Genomic DNA, 16,991 nt, shown 5'->3' on the forward strand with positions numbered 1-16,991 from the left:
TTCAGGTAATTGCATTAACACATGATTTGTAGTCTCTGTCATATTTCACCATACAGCCTTAAGGATGAAAGTGAAAAAGGATAATACATTTTCTCATAGAAACTTTCTTTTAAATGGATGTTGGATTCACAACTACATTGTAGAAATCATGTGTTAATGAATTTATTGAAGGCAGTTCAGAGGCCATTACTAATGCTGTCTTAATCTTTTACCTTTTCTTTTGCCTTTCCTGTCATCTTCTCTCTTTTTAAGAGATTATGTGTCAACCACCTGGAGACATACCAAATGGAAAACATACCAGTAGCCACAAGGATGTATTTGAATATAATGAAGTAGTAATTTACAGCTGCAATCCTTCAGGAGGACCAGACGAATATTCACTTGTTGGAGAGAGCAGACTAGTTTGTTCTGGGAGAGACACATGGAGTAGTGCCCTTCCTGAGTGTAAAGGTAATAATATTTCTATTCATTTCTTCATTTGTAAGTAGTTTGGAAACACTTTGTATATACTTTTACCAGTTAGTAAACAGAAGAATTAAAAATTTCAAAACAAATAGAATAGTGGCATTGTTTTACTCCTTATATTAAATTGGTTTCTCATTTAATATGAGTCAAATAGAACCAAATAGACTTTCCCACCCTTCACCCCACATGTTCTTGGATTCCAATTTATGCACTGTGAATTACTGTATAGATGCATGAATTAGTATTTTTTTGCTTCGAAGTATCAAAACTCAACATACATTGGCTTAAAAAGAGTTTTATCTCGTATTACAAGAAGTCTAAGAGTTCTGGCAACAGGAAATGGTAGAGTAAATTGTAACAGACTAAGCCTCTCACCAATAAGATTAATAAACTCTAGATGAAACATACAGGCACACCTTAATTAATTATGCTTTGCTGTATTGCACTTCACAGATATTATGTTTTTAAATATTGAACACAAGACCCTCACCAGCAGAGATTATGCCTCACTTTATTTCGATACTCATTTTATTGCTATGGTTTGATACCGAACCTGCAATATCTCCAACATATGCCTATACTTTAAAAACAATGTTTAAGGCATTAGAGCATGACTTAAAACAGGATATTTGACTTTTGAGAGAAAGAACCACCAAATAATAGCAAAATAATTACTCTTGTCAAGTGTAAATGGAGCATTCTCTAATTACATATTCTAGGCAATAAGATAACTTTAAACAATTTTTAAAAAATTGAAATCATTTACTGTACATATCTGTTCACAATGGAATGAATGTAGAAATCAAAAAAGACATCTAGAAAATCCCCAAATATATGAAAATTATGCAAGACACTTCTAATAATCCATGAATCAAAGAAGTCACAAGCAAAATTAGAAAGTGTTTTGAATTAAATAAAAATGAAAATACAACATGTCAAAATATTAAAGTTTGTGGGATAGAGCAAAACATTGCTTAGGTAGGGTATTAATAGCATGAATTACCTATGTTAGAAAAGAGGAAATGTTTCAAATCAATAATTTAAGCTTCCACTTTATGAAACTAAAAAAGAAGAGCAAATTGTACCCCCAAACAAGGAAACAGAAGGAAATAATAAAGGTAGAAATCAATGAAATTGAAAAGACAAAAATATAGAGAAAATCAGCGAAACCCACACATAGTTCTTGGAGAAGATCAATAAAATTTTTTAATGTATAAACAGTCTGACAAGAAAAGAAAATATAAATTACTAATATCAAGATTGAAAAACAGAACATCACTAAATATCCTGCACATATTTAAAGGATAATGAGAGAATAACATGAACAACTTAATGCCTACAAATTTGACAAGTCTTCTCACAAAGAGAACTGTTCTCCCTAAGGAAATCTACCAAACATGTCAGAAGTAAATGATATCAACTCTACACAAACTTCAGGAAAATACAACAGGCATTATACTTCTCACTTCATCTCATGGGACCAACATTGTCCTGATACCAAAACCATACAGCAACATTTCAGGAAAATGACAAATAATATTCATAATGAACATAGAACCAAAACTCCTTAACAAAATGTCAACAAATCAAATCCCTGTCATATGTAAAAATAAGAATGCATCATAATCAGGTGGAATTTATTCCATGAATACAATGTTAATTCAAATTTTAAAATTAATCAGTAATTTACTGTGTCAGGAGCCTATATAAAGAAGAAAAAAATACATGGTCATCTTAATAGATGTAGGAAAAATAAAGCATTGGATAGAATTCATCATCTTTTTATTATGAAACTTTTCAGTGAACTAAGAATGGAACTATCTGTCCCTAATAAATGGCTCCTACAAAAAACCCATAGCTAACATTTTACTTTTTGGTAAATGACTGATTTATTCCCCCTAAGATAGGAACAAGATACTCTCGCCACTCTATTCAGCATTGTATTGGCTGTCTTACCCAGCACGATAAGGCAAGAAAAAGAAATAAGCATACATTATGGAGAAAAAGAGGCAAAGTAGACTATAGTCGGTATGATATGATTGTATATGTAGAAAATTGGAAAGACTGAAGTTTTAGCCAGGTTGCAAACATAAGATCAATGTACAGAAATCAGTTCTATGTCTGTATACTAGCAATAAACTATTAGACATTGAAATTTTTAAAGTAATATTTATAACAGCTAAAACTACATATAATATCTCAAAATAAATTTCATAACACGTGTAAATTTCAAATGGTAAAAACAACTAAAAACTTATAAAAGAAATTAAAGAAGACCTTAATGGAGAGAAATTAAGTGGTTATGGATTGGAAGACTGAATTATAGTAAAAGTGTCAGTTTTCCATAATTGATCTATAATTTCAGCACAATCCCAATAAAACCTCAGTAGAACTTTTTGTATAAATTGACAAACTGATTCTAAAATTTATATGAAAGATATAATAGTCAAAATTTTGAAAAAATTAGAGGACTTATTCTACCTGATGTAAAGACTTACTATAAAACACACTATAAAGCATATAATCAAGATAGTGTGGTTCTGGTGAAAAGATAGCCCTAGAGAAAAATAGAACAGAATAGAGAGTCCAGAACACACCCTTTTAGATGTTTGTAGTAGATTACATTGCAAATGTACAAGTAATTCAGTAGAAAAATGATTAAAGAGCAGGCACAATTTAATACCCATATCCAAAAAAAAAACAACTTAACCCATGTTAGCACCATTTACATTTACTCAAAGCATCACAGACTTAAGTATAAAACCTGAAAATATAAAACTTTTACTAGAAAACATAGAAAATATTCGTGACCTAGACCAAGATTTCTTAAATTAACCGTAAAAGCATGATCCTTTAGAGAAAAAAAAATTAATAAATTGGATGTCTTAAAAACTCAAAAACTCTGCTCTTATAAAACACTTATAAGAATGAAAAAAAATGAAAAAAAGAATGAAAAAAATAGACTGGGAGAAAATAGTTGCAAAGAAAATATATACAATATATAAAGTTATGTAAAGAACTCAAAACAATAAGAAAACATCCCATTTTTTTTAAATGGGCAAAAAAGTACATGAAAAGTTACTCAATAGCATTAGTAATCACAGACATGTAATTTAAAATCACAGTGATATACAATTAAACACATATAAGAATGGCTAAAACTAAGAACAAAAACCTAACAATACCATTACCGGCAAAGATATGGAGCAATTGCAACTCTCATAAATTGCTGTTAAGAATGCAAAGTTGTATGACCATCTTGGAACACAGTTTGGCAATTTCTTATAAAATTGAACATACACTTACCATACAACTCAAGAGAATACATTACTGAACCCAGAGTGAGGACAACAGTATCCAACATGATTTGAAAAATATTTTTAGAAAGAGAGAGACTTACAGACCTGTAGAAGAGTAGCAAGCAGTCAAACATACATGTTAATGGCTTTTCAGAAAGAGAGGAGAAAGCAATATAGACAATTACTTGAATAAATATTGGCCAAAAATTATCCACATTTGATGCAAAACAACAACCCCACATGTTCAGGAAATTCAGTGGCCCTAGCAGGATAAATAAATTTTAAAAGTTTACCAATAAACCTTCACTAAACTAAACATATGGTAAAACTTTTGAAAACAAAAGATAAAAGAAAGAGCAGCCGGTGGGTGAGAGGAGGGGAAAAAAAACATATCACATTGCCTCACCCATCTAAACGAGAATGACAGCCGACTTCTCGTAAGGAACTCTGAAAACTAGAAGACAGTAGTGTCTATTAAACTGCTGAAAGAAAAATAAAACACGTAACCTAGAAATCTCTGTCAAGGATTTATTTTATTTTTATTTTTCAATTACAGTTGACATTCAGTATGATATTAGTTTCAGGTGTACAACATAGTGGTTAGGCACTTTTAAATAATTTACGACATGATCACCAGGATAAGTCTAGTGCCCACTTACACCACACATAGTTATTACAATATAACTGACTATGTTCCCTATGCTGTACTTTACATCCCCGTGACGATTTCGTAACTACCAATTTGTACTTCTTAATATATTCACCTTTTAAGGAGATATCTTTTAAAATTGAAGGTAATAAATAAAAACAGTTTGAGATAAAAGCTAAGAGAACTTGTAACTAGTTGAACTGCAATAAAGAATGACTAAAGAAAGATCTTCAGGCTGAAGGGAAAAGATACCTGATGGAAATTCAGATCCACAGAAAACTAGGAAGACTACTCTTCTGGTCTAAGAGTTCGTACATTGTGGACCCTTATCTACTACTGAGATTTAATCTTCTAAGAAGTTCTCTTGTACTCACTGCCCAGTCCAGTGTTTTTTTGTGGGTGATTTTTTCCAAATTCTGCCAAACTCATTACTGGATCCTGAAATTAGTCTAGAGGGTTGTGACCAGCATTTTACTTCCTAATTAGTAGAGCAGAATGGGAAATACTAGAGTGGTATGAAGGCTAAGTATTAACTTTTAACTTAATCTCGGACCTGCGGGATATTCTGGTTTACAATGTAAAATGTGGTGCTTGAGCTCTGGGTTATAGTTGAAAATATTTGGAAAACACAGCCCTAACTCTACTGCCTATTATTTTATTTAGTTAGTTAGTTAGTTAGTTAGTTAGTTAGTTAGTTAGTTAGTTAGTTAGTTAGTTTGAAGTATACAGTACAATGGTTAGACATTTATGTAGTTTATAAAATAATCCCTCTGCTCTTTACTCTGGCTCTACGCCCAGCCATTACATTAATGCTAACTACATTCCCTCTGCTGTGCTCCCCAGCCCTGTGACCATCTATCAGCTACTGATTTGTACTTCTTTAACCCTTCACCCCTTTCTTCCAGCCCCCAATCCCACCTCCACCCCCAGCTGTCACCAGATTGTCCTCTATATTTGTGAGTCTGTTTTTGATTAGTTTTGATTAGTTTTTGTTCCTTAGATTCTGCATATAAGTGAAATCATATGGTATTTATCGTTCTCTGTCTTATTTCACTCAGCATAATAACCTCTAAGTCCATCCATGTCATTGCGACCTTTCTATTCCTTGAACATCCCAGTTCATGCCTGTTGTTGCTACCTGAGGACTTTCTATTTGCATATCTTTGCATGGCTAGCTCCTTTTCAGCTTTTACATTTGAGCTCAAGTATTACCTTCTCCCAAGAGTCTTACTGCCTTTCTGCAAAAGCAGGGCTGTGTATTCAGTGTCAGCATGAAAATTTTAAAAATCTCTAGAGCTAAAGAGTATGTCAGAAGTTGAGTTTGAACTTAAAAGAAATTTATATCTAGTAGTCAGACCTTTCTCAAAACTTGTCAGTGATAAGGGAAAAATGTAGGAAAGCCAATAAACTATAATGACAGTCGGTCTACGTGGGAAAAGGCTAATAGATTTCTCTAAATCTGTTTAACTGGAATTAAAATGCACAAATAAAGTATGTTAAAAAACAAAAATGTAATATCCTGCCATCTATTCCTTGTCTCTTTGTTCCCAGTGGAAATACACTTTGCACTAGTTTTTCTGTCCTATTTTTAAGCACCTTCCCATTAATTCTGGAATTTCTCTACTTTTCAGTGGTCAAATGTCAATATCCAGTAGTCAAAAATGGAAGACTGATAGCAGGATTTGCAAGAAAATTTTACTACAAGGCGCAGGTTGTATTTGAATGCGTCCAGGGTTTTCACCTTAAAGGCAACAGCACAATTGTCTGTGGCGCTAACAATGAATGGCAGCCTAAGATGCCAGAATGTATTGAAGGTACAAAGGGTGTCTTTTTCCTTGTTGGGTTTTTTTTGGGGGGGAGAGGGGACTTTATTTCTTAAAATTAAATATAAATGATACACAGTAATTGAAAAGAAGCAGTTTTAGTATTCAACTCTGTCTTGTATTCATTTCTATGAAATGTAAAATTCACAAAGAATTGTCTTGTTATTTCCTGTATTTTCATAGGATTAGCACATGATGGACACACACAGGTGTATAACTTTTTCTCAGGCCTTTTAGGTTTAAAAGTTTATAGCAACAGTCTACGGCATGCCACCCTGAACACGCCCGATCTCGTCTGATCTTGGAAGCTAAGCAGGGTAGGGCCTGGTTAGTACTTGGATGGGAGACCACCTAGGAAGACCAGGAGCTGTAGGCTTTTTTTAAAAAAAAAATAGACAGCAATCATTTTCCAGAAAATTGAAGCATGGATATTTTTATCTGAAGTCAAAAATGAAAGGCATAATTCATATAAATGAAAAATTAATAATTCCTAATTGGTTGATTCTGTTTACATTATTTTATTTTTCAGTTTTGACTCCTTCTAGTACCAAACATCCAATTTTGAATCATTCAGGTTTAGTAACACCTTATATTTTTCAAAACTTATAAGTTATTTTTGAAAATAACAGCCATAACTCCCAAGTATTTGACCCAAACTTCCTTATTTTATTTTCCAGTGTCAACTCCTCTCAGTACAAAATCTCCAGTTTCCAGTGTTACAGGTTTTGTAACTTCCAGCTTATATTTTTCAAAAATTTTAAGTAATTTTTGAAAATAACAGCCATAACTCCCAAGCATTTGACCCAATCTTCCTTATTTTATTTTCCAGTGTCAACTCCTCTCAGTACAAAATCTCCAATTTCCAGTGTTACAGGTTTCGTAACTTCCAGCTTATATTTTTCAAAAATTTTAAGTAATTTTTGAAAATAACAGCCATAACTCCCAAGCATTTGACCCAGTCTTCTTTATTTTATTTTCCAGTGTCAACTCCTCTCAGTACAAAATCTCCAATTTCCAGTGTTACAGGTTTCGTAACTTCCAGCTTATATTTTTCAAAATTCTTTGACTTTCTGGTGATTTTTTTTTGAAATCTTTTGAATTCCTTTACATTTCTGATGATTTACACTCATTCATCATGTTTAGTAATAAAAAGAGAAAGAACATATTTACAGCCATTTAGTTGTTACACTTAATGTTTCTAAAATTTTTTGCCGTGGTCCTCAGATATAAATAGCTATATTAACTTGATAAGTTATGTAATAACTTTAAATGTGTTTATTTATATATAAAATGATTAATACCTTCCTCATTGGAAAGTAACCTTTAAGCAGCATCCATTTAAATCACTTAACATAATGCCTGGCATGTAGGAAGCTCTTAAAGGAAGCTCACATGACTTACAGCATCACTCCATTTAATATTAGTGAACAGGAAGGTCCATGGCTTCTGCTTTTAAATGTTTTCTCTGTAATCAACTTCATTGTTTTATTCATTTTAAAGGTGATCTGGTGACACCTTTACAGGGTATCTTCCTGGTCCAGGACTGTGTTTTATTTCCTGGATTGCAGCCAGTTTAGTTCTTTTTATATAGTATATTTAAACTGGGAAATTTCAACTGTCCCTAGAACAAGTCCTGTATTTCTACCACTGCATCTCATACAATTGTTTTGTTTTTTTTTCTCTTTACTGGGCATTTTTTATTTGGGAATAGAAACTAAATTTAATAGCAACCGAAAGGCAGGAAAAGTCCTTACTTATCGAAATGAAACAGAGGGTTTCTTGCATGGACAACTGATCAACTGCTTTGCTTAAGACTAGAATGATTATTTTGATATGGTGGATGGAATTGCCTTTCTGATTTCAGCGCTGCTATCTCTTGGCTTCTTTTTGGTTTAAGTAGAAACAAGAGACAAGAGGAATAGTGGGAATAGCAGTAGCTTTGGCTGACCTTGCTCAGGCTCCTAGTTTGGCTTTGCTTACTCGAGTACCATCCTTCCTGCGGGCTTTAGTTTCCTGTTGTTTAATGAGAGTGTTGAACTCAAATCTCAATCACTGGCTTCTAATTTGCTTGGATATTTCCTGTTGTCCTAATATTTTAAAGGGTTGAGGGGAATTATGCATGTTGACATGGTAATTAGCGTACCTTTTTGTAATTCCTGCATACTTGGTAGCTGCCTTGAGTACTTTAGCTGAATGCTGTGAGGTTTTGGGGGGAAAGAGGTGGTTTCTTGGTTGCATGTACAGTTTATTCTCATTGCATGTACAGTTTACGCTCATTGACCCATCCATGTTTGCTGATGTAGTTCTAGTGGGTCTGAGCACTGTGGGATATTGTGTTTGTCGATGTGCTCTTTTGAAAGAGTTGACCATAAGTATTCATAAAGGATTTATAAATTATTTTAAAATTACTGATACAGTTTAACATTTGAAAGAAGAGGAGCAAACTGATTGTGAGAAAAGTTTATAAAGTATATGGATTTTTAAAAAATATCAAAAGTCAAAATTGTTTTATGGGTCTGTAAATTTTTATTAGCAGTTAAAGAAAGGATCAGTAGCAACATAAAATGGTGATAAGGTAGGTCTAATTGTTCTAATATGAAAAAATGTCCAAGAAATACTAAGGAAAAAGAAAAGGATAGAAATCTTGTGCTGTATGTAGTATGAATGATAATATTTGAATGGTATTTTTTAAAGATAACATGTTTATTCTCATCTTTTTTATGATTTATTATAATTTCTAGAGTTTCCATTATAAAATACAAAGCTGTAGTGAACATTTTTATACGTACATTCTTATGTACTTTCATAAATATATATTTAGGTTAAATTCCCAGAAGTAGAATTGTGTATGTATATTTTTCATTCTGAGGACTAATTAATCTTTTTTTAAAAATAAAAAATTAAATTTATAATATCATATAGATTAAGCTGGTAAATGGAATCAAATTCCATTCCAGATGTCAAGCCTGCTACTATTCCAGTCACACCTTCAGTTGCAGGTCATCCAGGTTCTGTTACTCTTCCAGGTCTCAAGCCTACTAGTCCAGCCACATCTCCAGTTCCAAGACCCACCGGTTCAGGTACTCTTTATTCTACTTATATTGTTAAGAATTTCATAAAGTGATGGATGACCGATGTCATGTATTAATTTGCATTTCTTTAATCATCAATGAAGTGGAGGGTTTTTTTGGTCTACATTATTTGTTCATGTCCTTTGTTCATTTTTCTGTTAGGTTTCTAAAATATTTTTGTCGATTTGTCAAAACTCATTATAAATTAAAACCCTTTTAACCTGAAGTGAACATCTTTTTCTTTTTTGTTGTTTTTATTTTTTTGCCTTATTTTTACTAGTCAGTTTCCTTTTAAGGTTTTTATACTATTGGAAATAGATTGCTTTTAATAACTTTTAATTACATAAATAGTATGTGAATATAAATTTGTAAAATTTCAAGCATTATGAAAGTATACAGAGTAAAAGATTAGTCTCCTTTGTCTCTAGTCCATTACCTGAATCAATCAAGTTATAGTTTAGGTATCTTTTTATCTGTTTCTGTACATCAGTATCCTTATATGTGTAAATATACATATTTTGGCATGTTCTCTTTTTTCATAAACAATAGCATCATGTTCATATTTTTCTAAAACTCACTTTCTACACTTACTGTCTTAGTTGGGGTTGTATTTAGATTTATTCTTATCCTTTTTTTTTTTATTTTTGCTCTAATATATACCATATTTTATTTAATTGTCCTATCAGTGGTCATTTACGTGTCAAGTTTTACATTAATAGGTGGTCAAATGCATTTATCTTTTTCCTAATGTCTATAAGCATTGTGTCTTATAAAGCTTTAGGTCTTCCCCATGCTGAAATTATATAAACATTTCAACCATATGTTCTGACTGCATTCTTTGCTTTTAAATCATTGATACATCTGAGATTCTTATGATATGTAGAGACAGGGTTCCTTTCCACCCGCCCCATTTGTTGAATACATCGTCTATCCAACTGTCTTAAAATGCCAATTTTTGCCTTAAATTCAAAGGTTTTCTAATCATCTTTCTATTCCCTTGAACTCTGTCCATTCCTGTGCCATCATCAAATTGTGTTTTTTTTGTTTTTTGGGTTTTTTTTTTTCACTGCAGTACTATTCTTAATATCTGGCAGAACACTTTCTTTTCAGAAATGTTCTCTGTTAATTTTTCTAGATCAACTTTTTTTTTTTTAACATTTTAACCATTTTAAGTGTACATTTCAGTGGCCTTAAGTACTTCCACATTATTAAGCAGCCATCTCAAAATTTTCATCTCAAATGAATGTACCTATTAAACAATAACTCTCTACTATCTCCCCACACAAATACACCAGGTAACCACTATTCTACTTTCTGTCTCTATGAATTTGACTATTCTAGGTACCTCATAGAAGTGTCATCACTTCTAACTTCAATAGCATAATGTTTTCAAGGTTCATCACCTGTAGCAAGAATCAGAACCTTATTGTTTTTATAGCTGAATAATATTACATTGTCTGTATAAACCACATTTCGTTTATCCATTCATCTTTTGGTAGATACTTGGGTTGTTTCCAGGTTTTGTCTACTCTGAATATGTTTCTCTGAATATTGGCATTTGAGTAACTGTTTTGAGTCCCTGTTTTCAATTTGGGGAAGTATATTTCTAAGAGTAGATTTGCTGGGTTATGTGATAATTCTGTTTACTTTTTTTTAAAATTTGAAATATATATATTTTTAAATTTATTTATTTAAATTATTTTCAAGTGTAATTCTGTTTACTTTTTTGAGGAACAACCATACTGTTTTCCACAGTGCCTGCGCCATTTGACATTCTCACTAGCTATGCACAGAGTTTTAATTTCTCTACCTCTTTACCAACTCTTGTTACCGTCTTTTTTTGCGTACTAGCCATCCTCATGTATATGAAGTAGTATCTCATTGTGGTTTTTGTTAGCATTTCCTAATGAATAGTGATCATATTTTCATGTGCTTATTGGTGTTTTGTATATCTTCTTCAGAGAAATACCTATTCAAGTCCTTTGCCCATTTTTGATTTGTATTATTTGTTGTTGTTGAGTTTTAGGAGTTCATTATATATTTTTGATATTAATCCTTTATCATATATATGATGTGCAGATGTTTCCTCTCATTCTGTGTTTTTAATTTTGATGTTCAGTTTATCTACTTTTTCTTTTGTTACCTGTGCTTTTAATGTCACATCCAAGAAATTGTCAAATCCAACAACATGAAGCTTGCCCTCTATGTTTTCTTCTAAGAGTTTTATAGTTTTAGATCTTATGCTTAGTTCTTTGATCCATTTTGAATTAACTTTTATATAGTATAAGGTAAGAGACCAACTTAATTCTTTTGTATATAGATATCCATTTTTCCAAAAACCACTTGAAAAGCCTGCCCCTCAGGATCCTTGTGTTCATTTGACCATATTTGTGAGATTTTATTTCTGTGCTTTTATTCCGTTGGTCTGTGCATCTGTCTTTATACCAGGACCACTCTTTTTTGATTACTGTGGCTTTTGAGATTGTTCTGAAATCAGGAAGTGTGAGTCCTCTCAACTTTGCTCTTTTTTTTCAAGATTGTCTTGGTTTTTCCTAGTACCTTGGATTTCATATGAATTATAGGTTGGATTTTTCTATTTCTGAAAAGCACGTATTCAGGATGGTGTTAGGGGTTGCATTTAATCTGTAGATTGTTTGGTGTAGTATTAACATTTCAACAATATTAAGCCTTCTAATCCATGAATGTGGAATATCTTTCCATTTAGTTATGTCATCTTCATTTTCTTTTAGCAGTGTTTTGTGGTTTTCAGTATAGGAGTCTTTCACCTCCTTAACTTAAATTTAGGTTAAGTTTATTCCTAAATATTTTATTATTTTTGATGCTATTATAATGGATTTTTTTTTTTTTTAATTTCCTTCTTGGGTTGTTCATTTCTAGTTTCTAGAAATGCAACTGATTTTTGGGTGTTGATTTTGTAGCCCGCAACTTTGATGAATTCATTTATTAGTTCAACCAGATTTGTATGTGCGTGTGTGTGTAATCTTTAGCATTTGCTATGTAAAAGATCCTGTCATCTAGAACAGAGATCATTTTAGTTCTTCCATGCCTATTTGGATATTTTTTTTTCTTGCCAAATTGCTCCAACTAACCCTTCTAATATTATATTCAATAGGAAACACAAGCATCCTGTCTTGTTCCAGATCTTAAGGACAAAACTTTGAATCATTCACCATTGAATATAATGTTAGCCATAGGTTTTTCATAAATGGCCTTTATTATGTGGAAGTTTTCTTCTATTGTAGATCAACTTCTAAATCGTTTATTAACCCAACTCTTATATTTGTTAAGTAGAATCATATCAATCCATAGGCTATTTTTGACAATAGTCTACTGATAAATTTGCTTGCTGCACCACAGAATATTGTCATAGGAAGTGGTACTGGGCAGGAAGGAGAATTCTGATGACATCGAATATAAATTTATAATATTTTATGATACTACTTATAAATAGAAACTAATTTACATAAGGAAAATGAAATTATATGGGTGTTCGTACAAAGGCAAAAAGTCTTATGAATTTAGAGGTCTTTAAGCTTTATTATTATTATTTTTTTCTTTTTTTCTAGAACATGCCACTCCCGGTGATGAACCACCTAAATATTTAGGTATTATTTTGTTTATTATTAGACTGCATTGTTAGATCTTAGAGTTCTGTATGAAAATATCGTATTTCAATTATTTGTACTTCGAGAAGAAACAACTTGTCACAAATGGGTGATAATTGACATTCATATTTAATGGTGCAGATACAATGACAAATATAAGCAATAGTATGTGTGACTACATGAAGATAATACAATTTTTAAGAAGTACCCCCAAATTAGAATTTCTGCTGGGGTGAGGTAACTTTCTCTAATGCTGTAGGTACATGTAGGTTAAAATTTATAGAACATAAGTTGCTTTCCATGTAATAGTAGTATTTTTGTGATGGCAGTTTATAAGCCTTTTTTTTCTATTCATATCTTGTATACCTTATAAAGTAATATAAGTTGAGGTAGTTTTTTTCTGTAACAGGCTGGTGTAGCATACTCTCTGTAGGCTCACAGTTCACACAGTAAATGTTAAAGAAAATGATGAAATATAGTTGTGACATTTGAACAAAACACAAATATTTCTTGATGAGTAAATGAAGAAAATATCTGTCACTCTTATTCACTTAGTCTAGTGTAGTAAGGCTAATCTTTTTATAAATACTTTATCTGAACACTGGTTAAACTGTCTTCATGCCAGTAAATCCAGTGCCATCTTAAGATGTTAAACACTTGATAATTTTTTATTAAAAGAAAATAGCAGAGGTAAACATGACATTGTATGCTACAGCATATAGAAATTTAATAAAAATAATGGCAGTTTAGAAGCAGAGGTACTACTGATAAACATTTCTAAGAATTAAGATTTTCTATTATTATTTTATATCTCTGGATAGTCAGAAATACATATTTATATGCATAATTTTTATCCATTTGCCCTGGTGTTTCATTTACATTCCTAGAATATCCTTGGTAATTAAGACTATGTTTTAATATGGGGGTAGGAGCGCCAGAGGAAAGGTTGATGATAATATATTTTGAGTCTCTCTCTAGTTAGCACTAGCAGTCTCACTAAACTAGATTGATAAAGTTTTTCTTTACTGTAGTTTGTAGGTGATCTAATCACAATTAAAAATCTGCTATCTGGAGACTCACATGTACTCAATTATTTTAAAACTGGTTTTATTTTTTCTCAGGTGGAGGAATCATTGTTTTGATTGTTATTGTTATAGGTAAGTTTCCCAAACCTGGATACCACTTAGATCAAAATAATGATGTGAACATTATTCATTTAATGATTTTTCAGTGTCTACAGTTTTTATAACTTGAAATTAAGTAAACTATTCTAGAAACATCTTACCTTTCATATGTTATACCACCTTGTGTTGGTGAATATATATTTTTTTATGTTCAATATTTCCATTCAGTAACAAACCCTAAATAATAGTTTTTTTCAAGATGATTAGTCATTTGCGTCCTAAACATGCTTTGGGTAATTCTCTAAATGAAACTAGGACTCTTCTCTGACTCACAGTGGGCTGTTTAAGTGATTCCAGGGAATTACATTTAAACAGTGAAGAGTTCGGATAGAATATAAATGTACATGTACTTAATAACATTTTCTGACTGCTGAAATGTAACCAACATTAATTTCATCTCCTAGATTTTGAATCTTGGTGATTAGTTTTCAAGTTACATGTCATTTGTGTTTTGGTTTGTTGTAGTTGTTGGCATTGCACTAATTTGCTGCATCGTGGGGATAGTTTTGCACAGAAAGAAGAAAAGGTAAATTAAACATGTTTCTTGAACATATTGGTGATTCTCACTCGACCTATATTTGTGCAGCTTTTGTTTGTACTCTGTATTGTATGCTGCCTTTCTTAGAAATGTACCTGCATGAATGTGCCATCTGTATCGCATTTCTTTACTAAAAATATTTTCAGCTACTTTTAATATCATTGTAACAAGAGAAATCTGTGCAGTTGCTTCAGCTATTATGAGTGTAGGATAAATTTCTGAGGGATTTGATGTTTAAGTTCTGCAAACAAAGTATAGATCATTATGGGGCCTTCCCTACCCTAGTTATACCTTATTTCCCAAATTAGATTGGTGTCCAGGATTAAATTTAAAATAGTTCACTGTGGAGAGTCTGACGGTTGTATTCATGGAAATTTTTTGAAAAAATTACCATTTGCCTGTATAACTGAAGTAGTTATAAGAAGTATATAGATGTCTTCATTCAAATACCCAATTTGATTTTTTTTTCATTTAGAGTTGTTATTTATACATGTTAAACCAGGGAATTAAAAGCAACATTATTTGATTTCCCTCTTATGTTCTCTTAATTTACTAGGTTGCAGGAAAACCGTTGGGGTTAAAATTAAAGTTGCTGAGAGGGGTAAGATTTACAAGGCACCGCATTAACTTTATCTGTCTTTTTATTTATAAAAATGAAAAAAGGTGGGGAACTTAGAATAGATAAAAAATGTACAGATTCTTCTAAGGAGCACAGGGCTCTTAAACATCAAATTTAAATTCTAATGAAATAATTTACAATGTAATGAAAGCCTTAGAGTAAGTCTTAGAACTTAGACCAAAATTAGGTGCTTTGAAACTTCTGATTTTCAGTGATTTGTTTTTCCCTATTGCTTTGGAAATAACTTTGAAATGAAACCAATAATTTTAAGACGTTTGGTATTCATGGTTTTATGATATATTTTCTTTTTATATTAATCATTGGTTTTGGGTGATGTAATAAAAGTAGATTCTTCAGTCACAAAGAGCTCTTTTTTTTTTTTTAACTTATTATCTTTTTAAAAATACCATAATGCCTTCATTTGAATCTTAAATTTTTTTATTTGTAGAACGCATGATATGCATATTGGATTTCTTTTTCAGTTTTTTTTTTCTTTTTTTCCCTATCTTTACTGAACTATAATAGACAATTAGTTGTTTGTATTTACAACGTACAAATCAATGAGTTTTTTTCAGTTGTAGTTGACAGACAATAATATACCAGTTTCAGTTGTACAGTAGAGTGGTCAGAGATCCACATAACTCGCAAAGTGATCACTCCACTAAATCTAGTACCCCTCTTCCCCCTTACATATTACAATATTATTAACCATCTTCCCCATGCTATACTACATGTCCATGTCTATTCTGCACCTATCCATTTGTACATCTTAATCCCTTTGCCTTTTTTTGCTGTCCTCCTTAACCCCCCTCCCATCTAGTATCCGTCAAAATAGTCTCTATATCTATGAGTTTATTTCCGCTTTTGTTATCATTGTTATCATTGTTTTGTTATCATTGTTCTTTAGATTCCCCATGTATGTGAAATCATGCAATATTTGTCTTTCTTTTGAGAAATCAGCTGCCAGTCTTATGGATGCTCCCTTATAGATAACTAACTGCTTTTCTCTTGCTGCTTTTAAGAGTCTCTCTTTGTATTTAACCTTTGGCATTTTAATGATGACATGTCTTAGTGTGGGCCTCTTTGAGTTCATGGTTTTTGGGACTCTTTGAGCTTCCTGGGGTTGTATGTCTATTTTCTTCACCAGGTTAGGGATGTTTTCCCTCATTATTTCTTCAAATAGCTCTTCGACGTCTTGTTTTCCCACAGGTACCCCTATGACACGGACGTTTTTACATTTAATAGTGTTCCATAGGCTCCTTAAATTATTATTATAGTCTTGACTTCTTTTTTCTTGCCATTCTGATTGAGTATCCTTGGCTTTCCTATCCTCTATATAGGTCAGTCGATCCTCTTCTTTATTCTATTTAATATACTTTTCTTCTCAGATAATGTGTTCTTCATTTCTGACTGGTTCCCTTTTATGATTTCCATTTCCATTTTTGTTTTTTATCTCTTTGTTAAAGTTCTCACTGAATTCATCTACACTTCCCGTAAGTTCATTGAGCATCTTTATAACCAGTGTTTTGAACTCTGCATCTGTTAGATTACTTGACTCCATTATTTTTGCATCTCTGTTCTGTTCTCTCATAGGGTTTCTGCTGCTTTGTGTTCCCATTTTGGCTGCCTTTCTGTGTCTGTTTCTATGTACTAAGCAAAGCTCCTAAGTCTCCTGGTCTTATTAGTATGGATTTGTGAAGTAGGCATCCAGTGGACA

General features: G+C 32.0%; 1 protein-coding gene and 1 pseudogene across 1 annotated transcript in view; both read left to right on the plus strand.

Annotated features, from left to right (window-relative positions):
- LOC105300309 (membrane cofactor protein-like) overlaps positions 1-16,991 on the plus strand; it is a 120,632-nt gene that overhangs the window by 91,886 nt on the left and 11,755 nt on the right. The window contains exons 5-14 of the mRNA XM_023537963.1: positions 253-450; positions 6,045-6,227; positions 6,766-6,810; positions 6,914-6,958; positions 7,066-7,110; positions 7,218-7,262; positions 9,194-9,316; positions 12,895-12,933; positions 14,055-14,090; positions 14,583-14,643. Of these exons, the coding sequence (XP_023393731.1) occupies positions 253-450; positions 6,045-6,227; positions 6,766-6,810; positions 6,914-6,958; positions 7,066-7,110; positions 7,218-7,262; positions 9,194-9,316; positions 12,895-12,933; positions 14,055-14,090; positions 14,583-14,643 (820 nt within the window). The remainder of the gene's footprint in view (positions 1-252; positions 451-6,044; positions 6,228-6,765; positions 6,811-6,913; positions 6,959-7,065; positions 7,111-7,217; positions 7,263-9,193; positions 9,317-12,894; positions 12,934-14,054; positions 14,091-14,582; positions 14,644-16,991) is intronic.
- LOC111746994 lies at positions 6,495-6,612 on the plus strand (annotated as a pseudogene).

The sequence above is a fragment of the Pteropus vampyrus genome, unplaced genomic scaffold (genome assembly GCF_000151845.1).
Source record: "Pteropus vampyrus isolate Shadow unplaced genomic scaffold, Pvam_2.0 Scaffold207, whole genome shotgun sequence".
In the NCBI taxonomy this organism is placed as follows: Eukaryota; Metazoa; Chordata; class Mammalia; order Chiroptera; family Pteropodidae; genus Pteropus; species Pteropus vampyrus.